The sequence below is a fragment of the Lithobates pipiens genome, unplaced genomic scaffold (assembly GCF_037356315.1).
Source record: "Lithobates pipiens isolate NorthernLeopardFrog02 unplaced genomic scaffold, aLitPip1_a1.2 Scaffold_8, whole genome shotgun sequence".
Lineage (NCBI taxonomy): Eukaryota > Metazoa > Chordata > Amphibia > Anura > Ranidae > Lithobates > Lithobates pipiens.
Window position 1 is genome coordinate 273,466,200 of NW_027507903.1, and position 22,683 is coordinate 273,488,882.

Sequence of the window (22,683 nt, forward strand, 5' to 3'; positions counted from 1 at the left end):
CAGTCTATGATGGTACTGATCGACAATCCTTCATTCTTCTCAGTGGATAGAATGCATACTGATATCCTTAATCACCAGAAAACAGGTGCTCCCATCACCAGACAGCCAAACCGCTCACCTTAAAAAAATTGACCCCTGACTGAACAGATAGGTCAAATGGAGCATTCACCACTGCCAGTGGTCATATACCAGGATTCAGGTGGATCAAAAAGGTGTAACTCAGCTCCTTGGATATCACAGCGTTGTCATCCATGATGGCTCAAACTCCCCATATGGACATTATAAAATAGAAAAATATATATAGTGCAGACCGTATAGATAAAAAAAAAAACGAACTGCATTGTCTGGGAGAGAGAGCATGCAAGACTCAAAAATAGAACTTTGCTCAGTTGGAGAAGAAGAAGCCTCTCATGTTTACTTTATCAACTCTGGATCAACTGTGGGTAAAGGATTGTGTATATGTGATTGTATTTATTTATTTGTTTTTGACTGAACATCAGGGGTAGGCAGCCTTAAAAAAAGGTGAAGATCTACCTTTGAATTCAAAGATAACCGGGGACAGTTTACCCCCTCAGACCTGATTTAAACCTCTAATTGCCGTATTACCATGTTGCAAGTGCATGTATTGCATAGAAATCGTGGTTTTAAATCAGATGGTGAGGAGGCAACATATCGCTTCCTCACCACCTGTCAACACATACTCAGATCACTTTTCAGGGGAGCAGCAGTGCTTGCTGCACTTGTGAATGAGCCCTTAGTTGCATTTGGCAGCGGCACCCTTAGGGCTCATTCACGCGTAAAGTTGGGGGTGGTACAGCAGGATATATAATAGATGTCTATGGCTAATAGCAGCAAACCTGCAGGGAAGCTGCAGGTACTTTGCACTGCATTTTATGTTACACTGTATTTGTGCAGCGATCTTTTCAAATTAAAATTGTTTTACTTAAAAAATTACTTTAATGAATAAAAACAAAACAAAAAAACTAACCAGTAAAGTTAGCCCATTTTTTGTATAATGTGAAAGATTTTACGTCACGAGAAACGTGAGAGAATCATGATCTTTTCATTCTAAGCAAAAAAATTGTGATTCTCATTTTGGCCAGAATCGTGCAGCTCTACACTACAGAGGAGGCATCGGCTTATATGACTCTTGCCTCCAAGTAATTCCTCTGCATTGCACTCTGTTTGATGCTCTGGAATGGTGGGTCAGCAAGCCCAGATTGCGATCTACCAGTCACCTTTCTGCGATCTACTGGTACAGCATTATCTACAGGTTGCTGACCGCCAAACTAGATGGACTTGTGTCTTTTTTTTTAACTAACTAACTATGTAACTATTTAAAAAGTTTGAGCATTACATAGTAACTGGATTTGGTACTTGCTTAGAATGTCATAGAAAAATCTTAAGTTATACTTTAAAGTTATTAACAATGACCTAACTTTAGATATTTATGAAAAATAGAACTTAACACATTGGAATATATTTCATTAAAATTTTGCACTCAGGTCTTTTCAGGTCAGGAAGGGTACATCATGTCACACACGATCATTTAACTGAAATAAACATATGCCAGCTCAATTGAAGATAATTATACCTTGCACCAAGAAAAAAGTATTGGATGAGAGGAATGAGAGATGATAGAACATAATGGGATTTTGGGCAGCGATGATTTGTGTACAGGTTAATTAAGTTAAAAATGTGGGTTGGGTGGCACCTCTATACTTAGCCACTGAAAAAGAAGTTTAAGCTGTAAGAAGAGTGCATGTTTTTACAAGTTCTAATCTCATGTTGTGCCAGCAGAGGATTCTTGGTATTGAGTGATAAATCAGCGTAATCTAATACTTGCTGCAATAAGACTATTTTAAAATTAATGATTAATTGCTTGAAGGCAAAAGGTGGAAACAAAAGGATAAGATCTGGGTAAAAAGACAAAGATATGGAATACAAGTGGCATCACACTGTACTGTGTCATCACCAGTAGCCAGAGTTTAAATTAACCAAGCCTGGATGTGCCCAGTGGACAATAGGTTCAATAAAATACCACTAACCCACCCTTTCTAACCACAATGCTTTTCCCTTGTCAGCATATCTGTAAACATTAAGCTAAAAGGATTATTATAATCATAATTAGAAAAAGAAAACTGGATTCACACCAAACTAAAACCAATTCAGTGATAACAATTGTATAATTATTTGCACATATAGCATAAGTGTGATGAGCACTGCAAGAGCCTCAATAGTTCAGTTTTTGGGCATAAAAGATCTTTGTTAATCTACTGGGCTCCAGTGGTGGAGAGTCAAAAAACCCATGGTAACTCTTGTGACTCATCTACAGTGCATACGGAAAGTCTTCATAACGCTTCACTTATCCCCATTTTGTTATGTTACAGCCGTATTCCAAAATGGATTAAATTATTTTCCTAAAAATTCTAATTCGATTATGAATAGCAAAGAACATACAGTACATTTTACTAGAGGTCATCTGATCCCTTACTTTCCAGCACATCTAAGCGGCACTCCTACTTGTACTCATTTAGAATTCAAAATTTCTATACCGCTTCTTATTTAAGCTAGATTTTTTTTATTCATGACTCGCTATTCTTTAATACATAAGAGGTATGCAAAGCAAATAGTGAGAATTTCTATGAGCTAATACAAGTATTCTATCCTCTCTCTTATTCAAATACAAGGTAGGTTCACTTAGACCCCTTTCACACTGAGCCAACCCGGGCGTCCGAGGTAAAGCGGCAATATTTTCACTATACCATCATTTTAGCGGCGCTACTCGGCCACTAGTGGGGTGGTTTGATCCCCAGGCTAGTAGCCGAAAAGGTGTTAAATCCACTCGCAAAATGGCACCACAGCGGTGTTTTGCCGGTGATATCGCAGAGCTGCCCCACTGATTTCAATGGGGAGCACCGGTGGAAGAGTGGTGAGTTCATGCCTCTTCCAACTCCAAAGAAGCTGCTGGCAGGACTTATTCTGACGCCCTGCCAGCTCACCACGTGAATGGAGCCACTTTTTTCAGGCGCTATGCAGGTGCTATTTTTAGCACTGAAAACACCCTGAAAAACACCCACAGTGTGAAAGGGGTCTAAGTAAATTCAGTTACCTGTTAATCCTCCAGATAATTCCAGAAGAGAGCTCATATGTAGATTGGGAAGGAATTTTTTTTTTTTCCAATGAGTAATTTGAAAGCAAAAGCACAGTAAAAAAAAATCCCAACATCAAATGATAAGAGGGAAAAGTATTTGTTGCAGCATATTGTGGTGCTATTAGGCAATGCACCTGCATTGAAGCTCCCTACATGCAAAGTAATGCACTGCTGTACATTGTGGTGTGCTATATTGGCAAACTGGTGCAGGTAAACTTTTGGGTCCGATGTTATTTTGACAGCCCATTAAAATAGATAGGCTTCCTTAATACTGTATGTGTGAAAGGAGTTGTAAGTTACTACATTAAATATTTGCCACATAAGCCATGGAGTACTGTAATGTTTTAAATAATGAAACTATAGAAACAGGTTTCAGATTGCAAACTGTTGTTTTTCAGTCTTCTCATTTCACTGCTCCTCTAACTGGTTCCCAAAGTCTTCTCAAACTTGAGCTCAAAATTTCATGACGCCTGTTAAATGATATATGATGTTCCGGCCAAATGTTCCTTGTTTGTTCCATTGGAGGTTTTATCAGCTGAGACTATTCTGCACATCTAAAAATGGCAATGCTTTTTAATATTACACAGGGCAGATTCTGTGATTGTAGTATATGAACCTTCCAATCAATACAGACCGAAATATCTCAACAAATACACGTATATGGTACATCTCAGTGATACTAGACAAGAAGAAAAACAAAAGAATCTGCAATAAAAGTACAGCATTTATAAACCTTTACTCTATAAGTAGTTGATCTGGAATTTATTACAAACTGCAGTGGGGACAAAATTGGTTAAGAAACCAACATAATAAATGTGTCTACTGGCTCATTTTGGTTTTAGCTCTAGTGCATATAGATGTGTGTACTGTTGGATAAGGCTATAATCTGGAATAACTTTGAGAACACTCACACAGAAACCCCTGTGTCCTGCTAGGCCTAACTGATGTGGGTCATTAGCTTTCCTGGCAAACGTTGCATCCAAATACAACATGCAGACACAATGTAATTCATCTTGACTAGGGGAATATTTTCTCCTCCTTCAAAAATAAATGAATACCTCTTCTATAAAAAACTGTTTGGTTTATGTAAAGGTGCAGGGTCAAAGGATAGACCATTGCCAGACTAAGGTTACAATACATAAATACTAAGGGGTATATAGTTTCTGTAAATAAAGGCAGAAAAAACAACTGCATGCTCAAAAACGCAACTCTCAAAGATCATATTGTTTAATATATTCAGCACTTTTCTATTTGCCAATAGACATTTTTCCTTTAAGTTAATGCTTGACTCCATCCCTCAACTAAACCTGAGATGGCAGAATATAGGATAGCAAAACAGTTCACAAACAGCTACATGGAATGTTCAAATGTAATGCTAGTCAGGGTTCTTTTAGCATCTTGGAAGCCCAGAAATGTAGCACATCATGATTTAGTAATGACAAAATATTTTTTTTTATTTTATTTTTAGAGGCGACTACAAGCACAAGAGGAAAATTATTTTTCAAGCATTTAATATCCTGGTGCAGCCCGGTTCTCAGGGGATTTACTGCATGTTGGGGAGCTGTGAAGCATTAAACAATAAAATCGCATTAAAAATGCTGCACTATCAAAGGTATAAGCATAAAGCCTCTGAACTGGTAAAAATATATCCTGTACACCGTGGTAATAATAATGTATAAAATATATGATGAAAAATATATAAAATAACAAGTGCTTAATAGCCAAATAATAAAGTGACAATGTGCATTTATATAGTGATGAAAACTATTAAAGCAAATAAGTCTGTGGAAATCTAATACTGCAATTATAAAAAAAAGTGCTTAAGTGCACTGTGCAAAGTTTAAATTGATCCAATTTACAGGTGCTCCACACTCCATGCGATTCAGTATGCTGTGAAAGTGATTCGATAATCAGACGCTGTGTTCTCACTCAGGTGCTCCCCCCCCCATTTAATGAAGACTCACCTTAAGGTGTGTGACCTTGCTGTTAAGCTTGGTCAATACACACTTTGGAACCGCTACAGGGTTCAGCAGTGCGTCTGGAATCCTGGATCAATCGCCAGTGTGCCTCAGTAAATCAATGAAAAAAGGATCTCATAGTGTAGTGTATGCTTATGCAATTTATTGAAACAAAAATAAACAGGTCCCACAGAGTACTCACAATATCCAGGCGCTTCAGTGCGCCATTCTATATCAAGCAAAAAACGAATGATTGAAACCGGCCGGTAACGGGATGGTATGCTGATCGTTCCTAACAGCTGATTAAGTGTGCCGCCCTGTCCCCTTCCCCTACATATGTCGATACAAGGGAATTTCGTATCTTCATCACCTCCTGAGGAAGATATGAAATTCCCTTGTATCGACACATGTAGGGGAAGGGGACAGGACGGCGCGCTTATCAGATCAGCTGTTAGGAATGATCAGCATACCATCCTGTTACCGGACGGTTTCAACCATTCGTTTTTTGCTTGATGTAGAATGGCGCACTGAATTGCCTGGATATTGTAAGTACCCTGTGTGGGACCTGTTTATTTTTGTTTTGATAAATTGCATAAGCATACACTACACTATGAGATCCTTTTTCATTGATTTACTGAGGCACACTGGCGATTGATCCAGGATTCCAGACGCACTGCTGAACCCTGTAGCAGTTCCAAAGCGTGTATTGACCAAGCTTAACAGCAAGGTCACACACCTTAAGGTGAGTCTTCATTAAATGGGGGGGAGCACCTGAGTGAGAACACAGCATGTGATTATCGCATCACTTTCACAGCATACTGAATCGCATGAAGTGTGGAGCACCTGTAAATTGGATCAATTTAAACTTTGCACAGTGCACTTAAGCACTTTTTTTTTTATAATTGCAGTATTAGATTTCCACAGACTTATTTGCTTTAATAGTTTTCATCACTATATAAATGCACATTGTCACTTTATTATTTGGCTATTAGGCACTTGTTATTTTATATATTTTTCAGCATATATTTTATACATTATTATTACCACGGAGTAGAGGATATATTTTTACCTGTTCAGAGAATTTATGCTTATACCTTTGATAGCGCAGCATTTTTAGTACTTTTACATGGTTTATGAGACATGTTTACCGCTTGCAGCTGATTCAAAGAGGATTTATTGGTTTATTATTGTTAGTGGAGGCTCACAGGATGTTCTATATAATTGTAAGCATTAAACACTGCCAGGCACTTTTGTAGACTGTAAATACTGGATTTCATGAATTCCTGATGAGATAGACGTATAGAAAAAATATAGTTGTATTTTAAGTTGCTGTGTGTCATTATTGCAATGTTAAAAAAAATAAAAAAAAATAAATTTGCTCTTTCATATTTTTGAGTACTAAATATGCTGTCTAACTGCTTAATGGAGACCTTACCCTAAAATGCAATTTCTGATTATTATATCAGGCTTCCCGCTCTAATCTAAAAGGATGGTAAATTTTTAAAAATTGCAGGAAAAAGTTTAATAAACTTACCCTAGGCCCAGCTTCTGCGCTGTAGTGATTGATGCCATGATACTTTTGGCTAGATCCTGGGAGAGCGGAATATACAAAATTTCACAAGATGATACTGCAGCCAGTGCAGGAATGTCTTCTGGTATGATTTGATCTTGCTGGAAGGATTGTAATGCTACTCTCAGAAGCAGGGGGTAAGAAAATTTTCTTTGTCCCTCAGGGTATTTTAATATTGAGTACATATGCCAATTTTAGATTAGGGAGGAAGGCTTATAAGAGAACTATGGACTTTGTAAAAAAAAAAAAAAAAAAAAAATTATATATATATATATATATATATATATATATATACACATATACACACACACACACACACACACATACACACACATATACAGTGGGGCAAAAAAGTATTTAGTCAGCCACCAATTGTGCAAGTTCTCCCACTTAAAAAGAGAGAGGCCTGCAATTGTCATCATAGGTATACCTCAATTATGAGAGACAAAATGTGGAAACAAATTCAGACAATCACATTGTCTGATTTGGAAATAATTTATTTGCAAATTATGGTGGAAAAAAACGTAATTTGTCAATATCAAAAGTTCATCTCAATACTTTGTTATATATCCTTTGTTGGCATGACATGTTTTCTGTAAGTCTTCACAAGGTTTAACACACTGTTTATGGTATGTTGGCCCATTCTTCAATGCAGATCTCCTCTAGAGCAGTGATGTTTTGGGGCAGTTGCTGGGCAACACAGACTTTCAACTCCCTCCAAAGGTTTTCTATGGGGTTGAGATCTGGAGACTGGCTAGCCCACTCTAGGACATGACATGCTTCTTACATGTCACTCCTTCATTGCCCAGGTGGTGTGTTTGGGATCATTGTCACAGCCATGTTTCATCAAAAAAAGCCCTTGCTGATGGGAGGAGGTTTGCACTCAAAATCTCACAATACATGGCCTTATTCATTCTTTCATGTACCCGGATCAGTCGTCCTGTTCCCTTTGTAGAGAAACAGCTCCAAAGCATGATGTTGCCACCCCCATGCTTCACAGTAGGTATGGTGTTCTTAGGTGTCCCTAGTGAAGTCCCTCCTTACATCAGGCATTCCCAGCAGAGTCCCTCCTTACATCGGGTGTCTCCAGAGTCCCTCCTTACATCAGGCATTTCCAGCAAAGTCCCTCTTTACATCTGGTGCCCCCAGAGAAGTCCATCCTTACATCTAGCATTCCCAGCAGAGTCCCTCCTTATGTCAGGCATTCCCATTGGAGTCCCTCCTTACATCAGACATTCCCAGCAGAGTCCCTCCTTACATCAGTTATTCCCAGCAAAGTCCCTCCTTACATCAGGTGTCCCCAGGGAAGTCCTTCCTTAGATCAGGTGTCCCCAGCGAAAGTCCTTCCTTAGATCAGGTGTCCCCAGTGAAGTCCCTCCTTACATAAGGTGTCCCAAGCAAAGTCCCTCCTCACATCAGGTGCCTCCAGTAGAGTCCCTCCTTACATCAGGCATTTCCAGCAGAGCCCCTCTTTACATCAGGTGTCGCCGGAGCGGAGTCCTTCCATACATCAGGTGCCCCCTCCTCTTCAACTGGGTGCAGGCCGCACCCTGGTAGCAGCGCACTGGCGATTTGGTCTCCACGTCATTTACAGAAGACCAGCTCGTGGAGGTGGAAGGGAAGAAACAAGAGGCAGAGCTTGGGTTCATCCCTTGTTTCTTCCTCATGATAGCTGGTCTGCTGTAAAATGGAAGCCAGCGGAGACAATTCAGTGGCAGCTGTGGATCTCTGGCAATGGCAAAACAATAAACAAACAATTCGGGGAAAACTGTGATTTCCCAGGACATTTTCCAGGAAAGGGTAAGACTGGGACAAAGGTCTAAATCCCGTGAATGTCCCAGCCACTGTGCTGCCACTGTTAATTATTGCTTCATTTAGCCATATGTAACAAGTATATGATTCCATTTTGTTTTGAATAAAAGCTGATTCATGATTGGGTTTCTGAAGATTCAATCCACATTACTTTACATTGTCATGCAGAGTGAAAGAGGAATTTATGAATTTTTGAAAGTTATCTGCATTTATTTGCTCAAATGTAAAGAAATTCCACTGCATTTGCCACAAAAATATTCTAGCACAATGGAAAATTTCTGTCACTCAGCAGGACCCATTCAGAAAAAAATGCTTTGAAAGGAAAACTGTTGATTCAGTAGTATCAGTTGTCGACAACAGTGTTTGACAATTGCGTAAAGCAGTGTTTCTCAACTCCAGTCCTCAAGGCACCCCAACAGGTCATGTTTTCAGGATTTCCATTATTTTGCACAGGTGATTTGATCAGTTTCACTGCCTTAGTAATTACCTCAGCCATTTCATCTGAGGGAAATCCTGAAAACATGACCGGTTGGGGTGCCTTGAAGACTGGCGTTGAGAAACATTGGTGTAAAGACTCACATATTTTTTCATTGCAACAAACAGTAGGTTTGAGGTCAGTTTGGGGAGTATAGAGAGAAAAATAGGGGTTTTGACTTGCATGTGTAGCGGTGCCCCTCGTAGGAGCTGTTGAGTGTAGTGGTCCACCTGTCACCCTGCCCAGCCCGGCATTCACTTCTCAGTCACTATAAGACAATTAACAGTCCATGTGCTTGTTTTTGTTTATTTTATTGAGGTGCTGGTGGATTGTATATCAATCAATTGGCAGATTGCATATCAATCAATTGGTGGATTGTATATAAATCAATTGGGACAACTATGTACACTTCTCTGTACAAGTTACTAATTCAGTCTCCTCCAGCACTTTCCTTGCTTGCAGACTATTCCTCTCCCTTCCTCCTTCACGACTCTTTATCCTCAGGACCAACTAGCACATGTAAGGTTAGGTCTGACACTGGCTCAGCCAGCCACTGCCCTTTGCAGGCAAGGACTGTGGGCCCCTATAGTGTAGCAGAAATAGAAGTCTTTAGTGCTAACTGTCCTTCTGGTGGACTACTGCTCCCAGTCAGCCCTCTTCAGGCCCTGTCAGCCCTCATGGCTGCAGCTGCCCGACTCCACTGCCCATGACATTCCAGTCCTCACTACTGGCTCTACACCCATCTCTGACTGTTTCTTCACAGTCCTCTCAGGCATGCCTCCCCAGTCTTACTGACTGCACATGTTACTCACAAGCCTTCCTGGCTGCAACCGTGGGTTCCTTTCTGAAGACTTGCCCGGCAGTACTAGCTCCTGCTGTCCTCTCTTGTTCCTCCCGTGCCTCCTGTCCAGAACCTTCATGCTTTCCTGAAGGGCTCCATCCTGCACCCGAGCCCCAGGCCCAAGGTCACCCTTCCAAACTGGGGAGCTCCCTCTAAGGCCCCTGAAAGCCTAGTACTCCATCTCCAGTTCTTCCACCCGACAACTCCTCCTAAGCTGGGCTGACTCTAGGTATTTAAGGGGGCTTGCCCCTGCCAATCCAGGTTGGGGATTGGTCACGGCTCCTTAGAACACCCCAGGCAACCCCATCTATCCTTTCCTTCTACAATCCCCTAGAAGAAAGAGGGAGGTCTTAGTGACGCTGACTGTGAGTCAACTGCTGCTAACTCTGAGCCACTCTCAGCCCTCCCAGGCCTGCCTAAATTTACCTACACTATAGAACAAAAATCCTACTCTAGCACCTACCTAAGTAGAGGGTGCTACACATGTAAAGTCCTCATCTTGAAGTACAGTACAAGGCACAGGCCTTGTATTCGTAGATCCTGTGCTATATGCACTTACCTTTAGGTGGTTGGACAATGGCAAACATTGCTAGGGCCACCCCCAGCGCACACCATATGCAGTAATTCTGTGAGACTCCACAGCCTGTGCTAAGGTGAGTGCCTAAGGCAGAATCCCATGCCCAAAGCAAACATTACAGGCTAGCCCCTTGCGTACATACCTTTAGTTAAATTTCAGTGAATGTTGAAAAGATAAAAAATATTCTCCATTAGAGAGCAGGTCCATCACATAAGGATACCAGCAAAAAACTGAAGTCTCACAGAGTGGGGAGGGTTTTTTTGTCAGTGTCCAATCACCTGAATTCAGCTGCATACAAAGCATGGTCTAAACTGTATCATTAAAGTTGTTCTAGAGGCAAAACATTTTTTTTTTTATCTTAATGCATTCTATGCATTAAGATAAAAAAAACTTCTGTGGGCAGCAGCCCCCTTCTTTATACTTACCTGAGCCCCATCTCGATCCAGTTATGTTGCACGAGAGACTGCGCTGTCCAGGACTGAGACAGTGAGCCAATGAGGAGAGAGAGTGGGTGGGGTCGAGCCACAGCTCTGTGTCTGCAAGGATACACAGAGCAGCAGTTCAGCATAATAAGTTGCTTGCTGTGGGTGCACTCGGCAGGAGGGAGGGGTCAGGAGTGCCAGCGAGGGACTCGAGAAAAAGAGGATCTGGGCTGCTCTGTGCAAAACCATTGCACAGAGCAGGTAAGTATAAAAAAATGTTTGTTGTTTAAAAATAACAAACGACTTTAGCAGCACTTTAAGATAACATGGCAACAAGCTATAGGCAGACAGATCTCCCAATAAGGGGGACCCACCTATCCAAACTCAAATCTCTTCATCAAGGAGATCTTTCCTATTCACTTCGCCCCACACCTGAGGTTAAATGAAAATCACTCCATGCATTTTCAAGCATTTTTTGCATGTCAGACTCATTATCTCACAGTGTGATTATGCATTGCTGCCTGTTAACACCTGTATGGACCAAATGTCAAAGGAGATACTCATTTCTGTCTCATCAGTGACATTTCTTGGAACAAGCATTGGCACCTTAAAACAAAACAGTATACAACAATGCCTGGTCCACTGATCACCAGCTGAGAACCAGTGTTCTCAATTATTGCCAACAACTTTTTTTAGTAGACTGCTTTGGGCAACAGATATGCACATTTTATTTTCAGAATATTCACCTGCACGCTCTTGCGCACAGATTTTGTAAATTAAAAACACAATTCCATTCTCTGATACAAGAAGGACCCTTGCATGTGTATATCTTCCAGAAAAATAATAAAATAAAATGATACATAAACCAAAAAACACTTCTTTCCTGTGTCTGAACTTTGTAATGAACTGTTTGCAAGATAATCTAATGAGACTTTGTATGAGGACAGTGAGGTCTGATGAACCCTAAAAGGAGTGGGGAGGAAAAGGTGGTCATATTGAATACAGTTTCACCCACATAACTCCAAAACTTGAAAGTCGTCAACAAAACAATTAGATATAAAAACGCCTTTCTGTGAGGTAGAAGTGACCACTTTGTGATACAATATACCCGATTAAAACACCACAGAGAAGGCCATAATAAACCCATTTAAAATGTTTCAAATTCCTCTCATTACAAACTGTAAAGCATTGGGACTCATATTTTGATGATATGCCTGGAGAGAGCCTCAGCAGCATGTGGGGAGGTAGAGCCTGGGAAAGGGAAAAGGGAGTGGGGAGGATATGGGGGGGGGGGGGGGGGCTGGGGTTCCAACTTGAGGGACCTAAGGGGTAAATATAAAAAAAAGGCAGGCAGGTGTTAAGAAATGTTGTAAAGCAAGAATGCTTTCAAAACTACTACTCTGTGCAAAACAAGCTGCACAGTGGAGGTAAGTATAACATGTTTGTTATTTTTTTTAAAAACTCTTTACAACCCCTTTAACCAAAACAGAAACAGCTTTATTGGGGGGGGGGGGGGAGGCAACAAAGGTGACGTTGTGGAAGACGGTTTCAGGTCACAGGTCATACACCATGGCAAGACTGAGCACAGCAACCAGACTCAAAGTAGTTATACTGCATCAGCAAGGTCTCTCCCAGGCAAAGATGTCAAAGCAAGGTTTCAAGATGTGCTGTTCAAGCTCCTTTGAAGAAGCACAAAGAAACAGGCAAGGTTGAGAACCGTAGATGCAGTGGTTGGCCAAGGAAACTTAATGTAGCAGATGAAAGAGCTATCATGTTTACTTCCCTTGGAAATTGGAAGATGTCCAGCAGTGCCATCAGCACAGAACTGGTGGAAATCAGTGGGTCTCAGGTAAACCCATCTACTCTCTAGAGGACTCTGGCCAGAAGTGGCCTTCATCGAAGAATTACAACCAAAAAGCCAAACCTCTTATGCGGAAACAAGGCTAAGCGACTCAACTATGCACGAAAACATAGGAACTGGTGTGCAGCAGGTGCCATTTCTGTGTTTGTCTGTTTACACTCCTCTTCTAACCCCCGAATACAGCGAATCCCCCAATGTAGGTTAGCAAATGGGAAAGAGACCTTAACCTCACATTTGACCATGCAGATTGGTCACTTATCTGGCATACGACTAAATCTTCATAATTAGTAACCTTACCTTAATGTTACCATTTTCATCAAGAAGAATGTTCTCCAGTTTGAGATCTCTATGCACAACTCCATTCTAGAAAAAAAGCAAAAATGATACTTCAAAAAGGAAAAAGAGGAACTTAATATACTTACAATAACACATATACTGAACTCGTTTCCCATTCTATGCCATTACCAACTTTCTATTAGTCATATGCTATGTGGTTAAGACAAGAATGACTGGAATCTATCCTCCTATAAAGTATATAAAAACAACAGGAGATTCCTTTGGTAACTCATCTCAACTCCCCTTCTCAATGTAATGTGCAGGAGTAATATTATCTGCTGCTTATTGCCAAGCTCTAGAAGTGTGAATCTAATTCCATTCGGGTGCCTCGCTGACTTGCAGGAAATTTTTTCGGAAAGATATGCTTTGATTACAAAGGAAACATGTGTTATTACTTTGTCTTAAGCTTATGAAAGCTTTCACGTTTTGCTGGCCTGTAAGACACATAGGCCTGAGAAGAGTGTCCTGTAATGTTTAGTCTGTAAGCAAGACAGCATGAAGGATCTTCTATAAAAAGAATGGAGGAAAAGAGGGACATAGGCAGTTTGTGTGATAAAACAAACACTACACTATCACAATAAGAATAAAAATGGTCAAAAGCACAATATTGTTATCTACATGTGTAAGAATAACAGTAATACAACTCTGATGACAATTTACTTATAAATTCACTTTCCAAATATACATAATTGTTAAAAAAAGATTTATATTCTGAGATGAACTTTATAATTCCATACATTGTACTGAAGCTTGACTGTTTCAAACTGGTTGAGAGCATGTGAATCTACTTCTTTACCTGCTAAAGATTGTATTTCTGTCCATTCACATTCTCAGATCTACACAGCATAGCTCTCTAGCAAGGAACGGTATATTATCTTTCTCTACTGCAGTGTAACTTTCATTTACAGATCTGCTCCCCATAGTATGACTAGACAGTGAAAAGAGAAGCAGCGCAGGTAACTGTATCTTTATGTCACCATGCTGTCAGCTCTTTGCACAGCAGCACATCTGATTGGCCCCTCGTGCTGCTTGTGCCTCACTCTGAGTTCTGCTGTACTGGAACTGTAATGCTGACAACAAATTTTAATATTTCAGTTCTTAAAGCAGAACTAAACCCATCAATTTAACATTTTCAAAAAACAGTTACATTTCCAGCATGCTGTCAAACCATCAAATGGCTGGTGTCGTAACTAATCTCATGTGCACCAAAATGGCAGCTGCAGATCAAACATATATATATATATATATCTTGCTGGAGTTCAGCTTTAAGAGTATGCATAGTCCAATTATTTGTAGACAATAGAGGAATATTGCTCAGTAGTTGGTACGTACAAGCAGACACAACTGCCCTCTAATGTCCACAATCAGTTTTACGTAATTGCATTTTTATGTAGACATCCCCTTGAATGGTCAGCTCACAGAAAAGCAGATGTTTCAATCAAAGGTTTAATCTGGTGAGTCAGAAGCTGGCTTCTTAGATCATTTGGCTGTTTGTCTACTTAGAGTATCATTATTACTCCCCTACTGCATCAAAACAGAGATGCAAAAGAGGTAATGGCAGATAAACCTATATTGTCTTGGAAACTCACGCACTGAAATCTAAGGCTGGATTGACACCTATGCAGTTTTAGTGCTTTTTGCATTTTGCAGATTTGCACTACAGTCCATATAACATGGTTTCCTATGGAACACATTCTGTAGTGCAAATCTGCAAAATGCAAAAAGCACTGAAACTGCATAGGTGTGAATCCAGCCTTAGACTCTCCAGGATATAGAAGGAAAGGTAAAGCATCACCTTTTACAAAAAACTGAAAGATCAGTTTTCAGTAAAAATGAATCTCTAAATTATCAAGGAGAAATAAACTTGCTGGATATAATTGAATTAACACTAAAGTCTACCACTGCATGTATTTATTCTAATTTTGCCATAGTTATGTAGTTATAGTGGTATGAAATATGTTTCTGCATAGGCAGTTGTCTCAAATCTTTACGACTGCATAATCCTGTTTTTTTTCTCAGGACTCCAATACAGTTCCTTAAAGGTCAGTTCTTATCTGTGCAAATATTTGCCCTGTGAAAGCATCCATGAATTTAGTTTGTATATATAATATTTTAAACATTTGCACTGCCTGGTGAAGCACTAAAAATATACTTAGTCTACTAGTTTTCAACAGATCCTGTCTTGCTCAATTCACTTTAGGGAAACAGAGTAGATGTTTTATGCAAAGTATTTCGGTGTCACAGTGGTGTGCAACAAACAAAGCTCTACTGACCACCTTGGCAGTAAGGCTGAAACCAGAACGAAAATGATACACTGCAAATCTGGAGCACTATGATATGTGTCATATAGCTGCATAACATCATGCTCAAGGATTTGGGTTAAATCACCATTAAGAGCAATGCCGATTTTCATCCAAACCGCTATGCCTGCAGCTAGAGAACAGATGCAAAATTCCACAGCATGTACTCTGCTATACAACAAAAACACAGGAAATTTCCCCAGGGGTTTTTTAGCAGCAGAGAGTTGGTGTGAAAATAGTTGATGTAAAAAAATATAATTTATTTGACAGACAATAGTAATTCCAAATGAACAATAATGCATCATCCATATAGGTAATGTGACAAATACAAACATGGAACATCACTCATAGCAAAAAACTCTATGTACAAGCATGGTTTGCCAATTGTATTCGTAACATATGTATCCACATGAAAAACCCCGATGCATTTCGACCCTTGCGATTTCCGGTCTCTTCAGGGGGATTTATATTCTAGGGGAATGTCAAAATATCTAATTAAAGACTTTGGACAATATAAAAATATATATAGGTATAATATTTCAAAATTAAGCAAAAATATGTCTCCATGCATATAGAGATATAGTTACCACTGGGTGTATGAGGACATGAGGACGTGTCGCATGAACCAGCATTGCAGGATTATAGCCATCCAGTGATCCCATCGCTGCCACATGTTCCCCTCGCGCCCGCTGGGTGGGTGCATAGTCCACTGAGCTTACAGGGGGCCACGTTATGGGACCCAGAGAGGAGGATGGGGGGTAAAACACCTACAGATGGACATGCAAAAAACTTTTTGTAGGTCATCATTAAATATTAGAGGGAGTATATAGAAGTGCTTGGCAGTTATAGGCTTATTACTTGGTAATTAATGAATTCATATTGTAAAAGAATTAAATTAGTTATATATAGCATGGCGTAGTTTCTTCATTAGTTATATTAATTATAAGAGGGATTAACTGACAGTGAGAAAAGGTGGGTGAGGGATAGGGTGTGGAGATGTGATGGGTGAAGTGAAAATGCATGATGTGAGGTACACTGATGACGGGGCAGGGGGGGTGTGAAAGTGAAAACAAAACCAAACTACTGAAAAAGAAAACTGAAACAACAAAATTGAAAGTGTGAAAAGAATGATGTATGCGTGTATGTGTGTGTGAAAAAAAAAAAAAAAAAAAAAGGTGGACAAATGAATAAGATGGTGAAAGTGAGGTGGATCAAGGTGCCAACCATGAGAGATATGACACTGAGTGCTGTCTGCATAAAGTGAGGGAGTAGGATTATGATTATATTACTAAGAAATAATATTGTGTAGGTTAGGTAGTAATGTTAATAAATGAATGGGTATCACATAAGTACAAGGATTACCCAGTCATAATCATTCCAAAAGCTACACTTACCAAGCACTCCATCAGTCTTGTATTGGTGTATGACAACACTACCAGGGAACACCTCAGGATCTGCTGGGAGCTGTGGGATTTTAAAGTATCTGCATGATTTGTCCATTGTCTGCAGGTGTAGGACCCCACCCTCCCACAGGTCTACAACACCAAAAGGGGCGTCGTCCTCATGGTCCCCTCGGCGTTCCGGAAGGCATAAGCCCTGGCCTAAGCCATCGCCTCCGACGCAAAAGCGTGACGTCACTGACAGTCCGGTGGCGATCACGGAATGCCGCCGGCACGGAGAAAGCCCCCCACAGTGGCCCAAAAAGGACTCAACTGTAGGGAAACAAACATTGGGGAGAATCGCAGATGACATCTGCGTCTCCCCACCGTGCCGGGAAGTGGAGCGGAAAAGAGGCACCCCACCCAGTGGCGCGGGGCTGAACAGAGCGGTTTGCACCAAGGGGATGGAGAAAAATAAAACACTGCAATGCATGCAAAGTAGTACAAATAAAATGATTTACAGGTGATCATATGTTAATATAGGTATATTTTTGGTAGAAGGAGCCAAAGGCATATACATTGCCAATATTATTTCTTAGTAATAAAAATAATAATCTTACTCCCTCACTTTATGCAGACAGCACTCAGTGTCATATCTCTCATGGTTGGCACCTTGATCCACCTCACTTTCACCATCTTATTCATTTGTCCACCTTTTTTCTTTTTTTTTTTTTTTTCACACACACATACACGCATACATCATTCTTTTCACACTTTCAATTTTGTTGGTTCAGTTTTCTTTTTCAGTAGTTTGGTTTTGTTTTCACTTTCACACCCCCCCTGCCCCGTCATCAGTGTACCTCACATCATGCATTTTCACTTCACCCATCACATCTCCACACCCTATCCCTCACCCACCTTTTCTCACTCTAATAATCCCTCTTATAATTAATATAACTAATGAAGAAACTACGCCATGCTATATATAACTAATTTAATTCTTTTACAATATGAATTCATTAATTACCAAGTAATAAGCCTATAACTGCCAAGCACTTCTATATACTCCCTCTAATATTTAATGATGACCTACAAAAAGTTTTTTGCATGTCCATCTGTAGGTGTTTTACCCCCCATCCTCCTCTCTGGGTCCCATAACGTGGCCCCCTGTAAGCTCAGTGGACTATGCACCCACCCAGCGGGCGCGAGGGGAACATGTGGCAGCGATGGGATCACTGGATGGTTATAATCCTGCAATGCTGGTTCATGCGACACGTCCTCATGTCCTCATACACCCAGTGGTAACTATATCTCTATATGCATGGAGACATATTTTTGCTTAATTTGAAATATTATACCTATATATATTTTTATATTGTCCAAAGTCTTTAATTAGATATTTTGACATTCCCCCTAGAATATAAATCCCCCTGAAGAGACCGGAAAACGCAAGGGTCGAAATGCATCAGGGTTTTTCATGTGGATACATATGTTACGAATACAATTGGCAAACCATGCTTGTACATAGAGTTTTTTGCTATGAGTGATGTTCCATGTTTGTATTTGTCGCATTACCTATATGGATGATGCATTATTGTTCATTTGGAATTACTATTGTCTGTCAAATAAATAGTGTTTTTGTTGTATACTTATGGGTTATGCAGCTTTGGGGGCTCCCTTATTGTGTTATTTTTTCCTTTTAGCATGTACTCTGCTTACCTTATGGCAGTAGTGTACCGCGGAGACAATCTGACGAAAGAAGTGTCTTGTTTCCCTTTCACTCAATCTTCTCCTCTCACTGATGTAATCATACAGTTCACCTTTGCTGGCATATTCCATGATGATCACAATCTTATCTTTATTTTCAAATACTGAAAGAAAGATACACCAAAGAATTAGGTCATTATGCATGCCCCAGCAGCACACAAACATGTAAACAGAAAGAATATAGTGACGTACTTAAAGTGTATCTAAGCCCAAACATCTAAACCAAAATATGTTGTTGCATGTTACTGTAATATCAAAAAGTTTAATCCTCATTTTTTTATGCCCTGCTTTTATTGAATACATACCAGCAAAGTTAAGACCCTATCTGTGGTAGGGTGCCAACTCTTAAGCCCGCAATAGACGGTTCAATCTCAGCCGGTTCTGCAGGAAGCATCTGAGGTTTGAACCATGTGGGGACAGGCTGAATGTACACAAGTTAATTGATCAATCAACTTGGGTACAACCAGCCTGCTGGATTTTACATTTATATTTCTAGCAGCTGTTATAGCGCTAGCAATAATTACTGTGTTATCCTGGAGGGGGAAGAACACAATGGCTCTGTGGGAGGGATTCCCCTATCAACAATGACTGTGTTGATGGGAGAATCAAGCAAATTTCTTTACTGCAACCCTTGGTTGCAGAAAAGAAAATTGCTCCGTCTATGGCCAGCTTTACTCAGTTCAGTTGTTCCTTCCCTGATGCATTCCTATTTCCGACTGAATTTGGCTTTGCCAATGCAGTACACTAGCATAAAATAGGGGGGCATTGGGGAATTTGGGACTTTGAATGAAGCCATGGCCAGGTATGGTCATGTGTCTTTATCCCTATCATTAAGAGGAAAAGGAGCAAAAATGCAGCAAGAAAAGCAGCAGAAATGCAACAAAAAGGGTGGGGCTTTGTATGAAGCTCACGGTATCAAAATTAATAGAATGGTGGATAGTAAAGTATTTAATAATACATAGATACATTTAAACATACATTACATTTCATATACATAGAAATGCACACTTCCATAGTGCCAATTTCTGAAACAGTAATATCTGGTAATAACATATTTATAAACATTAATCACATGATAAGATTAAGGAATCCACCAACATTCATGATTGGATATACACATATTGCAAGATAGCACCTGCACGGTCTATGGTCTTTCTGAACCCTGCCACAATAAAAAATTGTATATATGAGCACATATATCTTAATAGGCGTGTAATTGAAGTACACAACATCTGGTAGCTCGACGGGTTTAGCAGCTTTAAGATGCTCTTCAGGACCATCTGCAATGGGAGAATAAATTAACTAAGTAAACTATCTTGTATCAAAATAGGGGAGGACAGATAGAAACCCGTCCCCATTTTTATTTTAAACACGATCACTGAAAAGTATATGTGCACTTAATGACGCAATGTCAGAGACCATGAGTCACCCGAGGGCATCAGTTTCAGAAGCTGAGGGGGCATGTTCAGTAGTGGCACCCATCCCATAAATCGCCCCAGGCGGATCTGGGCACACTGAGCACTACTGGTGTAAACATGGGAAGCATCAGTGATGAGTGAGTCAATCAAGTGAACCAATATTGGAGCTATGTGAATTAATAATTAAAAGTGAGGGTGGACTGGATAATGAAGATGATTTGTGCATAAATGGAGACTAATATTGTTGTGACTAAGCAGGAGTGGAGGTGGAAGACCATAATGGTAGGTCGCCACCAAGACACCTGCAGAAGAGGGGAAAGTAGGGGGGACAAGGAGGGTCTGATAAATACCTGGTGCTTGAGAAGAAGGGGGGAAACCAGTCCAATGAAGAACATGAAGGTCGATGTGCAAGAGAGCTCAGAGCAACCAAAACCCCACCAGGGCGGCTGCCTATAAATGCACACCACCGCAGGCCAACCCCCAACATCACACAAATGAGCATGTTGGGGGGGAGGGGTGCCAACACCTGGATGGCGACTTGCCTGGCAGTTGGCGCCATCGTAACCTCACCCAGGTGCTCGTGGAGATGAAAAAGACCTGCCGGCAAGACATCGCCATGGAGACGCTGCACGTCCAGAGTGCTCTCCTTGTCCTAAGTATGAAAGTCACTATATGGACCATGTAATGTATGTATTAACTGAGTGGTCACACCCATCGCCGCTTAAGAGAGAATAAGTTCAGTTCAGCTAATCATTCTTCATAGCTGAGCTCCTCTATACCTCTAATCAGTTTGGTTGACCTCCTCTGCACTTTTCTCAGTTCTCCAATATTCTTTCCTAGCCCAAAACTGCACTGCATATTCAAGATGAGGTCTTACTAATGATCTGTACAGGTGTAAAATTATGTCTCTCTCTCTCTCTCTCACTCACTGTCTCCCTCTTTCTCTCTAGTTCTGGAGTCTTTACCTCTTAATACAAAAATGTTTTTTGCTCACTTTAGAAACAGTAGCTTGGCACTGCATGCTATTAACCGCTTGCCGACCACCCACCATCATTATACTGCAGTAGATCTGTGCTATCCCGTGAACCGTCGTAGCTCTACGTCGGCTTGTGGGATCGGGATAGCAGGCATGCCACTGCACACCGGGGGTGATGATGCTCGTGGCCTACGGTCGCGATGACCGTGACCATGAGCGATCGTGAGCACGAGGGACAGAACACAAAAGTGTGTGTGTAAACACACAAATCCGTGTTTTGTTCTGAGAGCAGTGACAGATCGTGTGTTCCTATTAGCTAGGAACCATGATCCGTCACTTCCTCTAGTCAGTCCTCTCCCGGTTCAGTTAGAATCACCTCCCAGGGAACGCAGTTAACCCCTCGATCGCCCCCTAGTGTTAACCCCTTCACTGCCAGTGACATTTTTACAGTAATCAGTGCATTTTTATAGCACTGATCGCTGTATAAATGCCAAAGATCCCAAAAATTTGTCAAAATTGTCCGATGTGTCCGCCATAATGTCGCAGTCAAGATAAAAATCATAGATCACATATTACTAGTAAAAAAAAAAATTCTATAAATCTATCCCCTATTTTTGTAGATGCTATAACTTTTGCGCAAACCAATCAATATACACTTATTGCATTTTTTTTACCAAAAATATGTAGAAGAATACACATCGGCCTAAACTGAGAAAAAAATAGCTTTTTTTTTTAAAAAGTGGGGATATTTATTATAGCAAAAAGTACAAAATAGTGTGTTTTTTTTCAAAATTGTCACTCTTTTTTGCTTATATTGCAAAAAATAAAAACTGCAGAGGCGATCAAATACCACCAAAAGAAAGCTTTATTTGTGGGAAAAAAAGGACGTCAATTTTGTTTGGGTACAGCGTCAGTTAAAGTGACACAGTGCCTAATCACAAAAAATGGCCCAGTCATTCAGCAGCCAAATTTTCTGGGGCTGAAGTGGATAAACTGGTAAAAAAAATCCTGCAAAGCAATGTCATAATGTGCTAGTATGCATTGCATACTAGCACATTATGAGAAACTTACCCAAGAATGAAGCCCTCCAGCACCTCAATGTCAGCGCTGAGACAGCTGAAATCTTCTTCAGATCTTTAAGGTTTGCAGCCTCCGGCTATACGAGTGCCCAACGGCGCTTCCAGCACGGGCTCTGAAGGTTTGGCACTGTAAGCCGGACCTTCAGAGTGCATGCCACCATGATGTCATCGGCTAAATGCACTCTGAATATCTCCTAAACTGTGCAAGTTTAGGAGATATTTACAGTGCCTACAGGTAAGCCTTATTATAGGTTTGCCAGTAAGTACAAGTGATGTACAACCACTTTAAGCCTATGATCTGCCAGAACACCTAGATTACATGTGTCAAACACAAGGCCTGCTGGCATTTCATGTGGCCATCACACCTCTCCTACGGTCTGCCTCCCAATTTCTTTCCAGCAGCAGCACAAGGTGAGGGGGGTGCACTGTGATCTAAGGGAGGGTGGGGGACTCTTGACTTCGAATGGTGGGTGGGCCTTGACATCAAAAGTAAGGAGGGTGGGGTGCTCTGGATATCTGCTTAGACTTATGAGAATAATACAATTTTATGCCAATTGAAAAGGAGGGTCACACACCGCTGGTCCTTTTGGAGGCTTCTCAGATAGAACACCATGATAGAACCATGTTCTGTCTGAGCAATCTCCAATAAGGTTTTCTTATATTCCTCCATGCAGGTCTGCACCTGTCCTTCATGGTTTAAGTCTCACGTTATTACTAATCAAATGCAGGGGCAATTATTTAATATGAAAAAGAGTAGA

The 22,683-nt window shown here is 40.6% G+C and overlaps 1 protein-coding gene across 1 annotated transcript in view; it reads right to left on the reverse strand.

Moving 5' to 3' along the window:
* The window catches only part of NUAK1 (NUAK family kinase 1), a 154,331-nt gene that overhangs the window by 23,361 nt on the left and 108,287 nt on the right, over positions 1–22,683 (reverse strand). Inside the window, exons 3-4 of the mRNA XM_077472017.1 lie at positions 18,405–18,556; positions 12,968–13,033 (exon numbers count right to left, since the gene is read on the reverse strand). Of these exons, the coding sequence (XP_077328143.1) occupies positions 12,968–13,033; positions 18,405–18,556 (218 nt within the window). The remainder of the gene's footprint in view (positions 1–12,967; positions 13,034–18,404; positions 18,557–22,683) is intronic.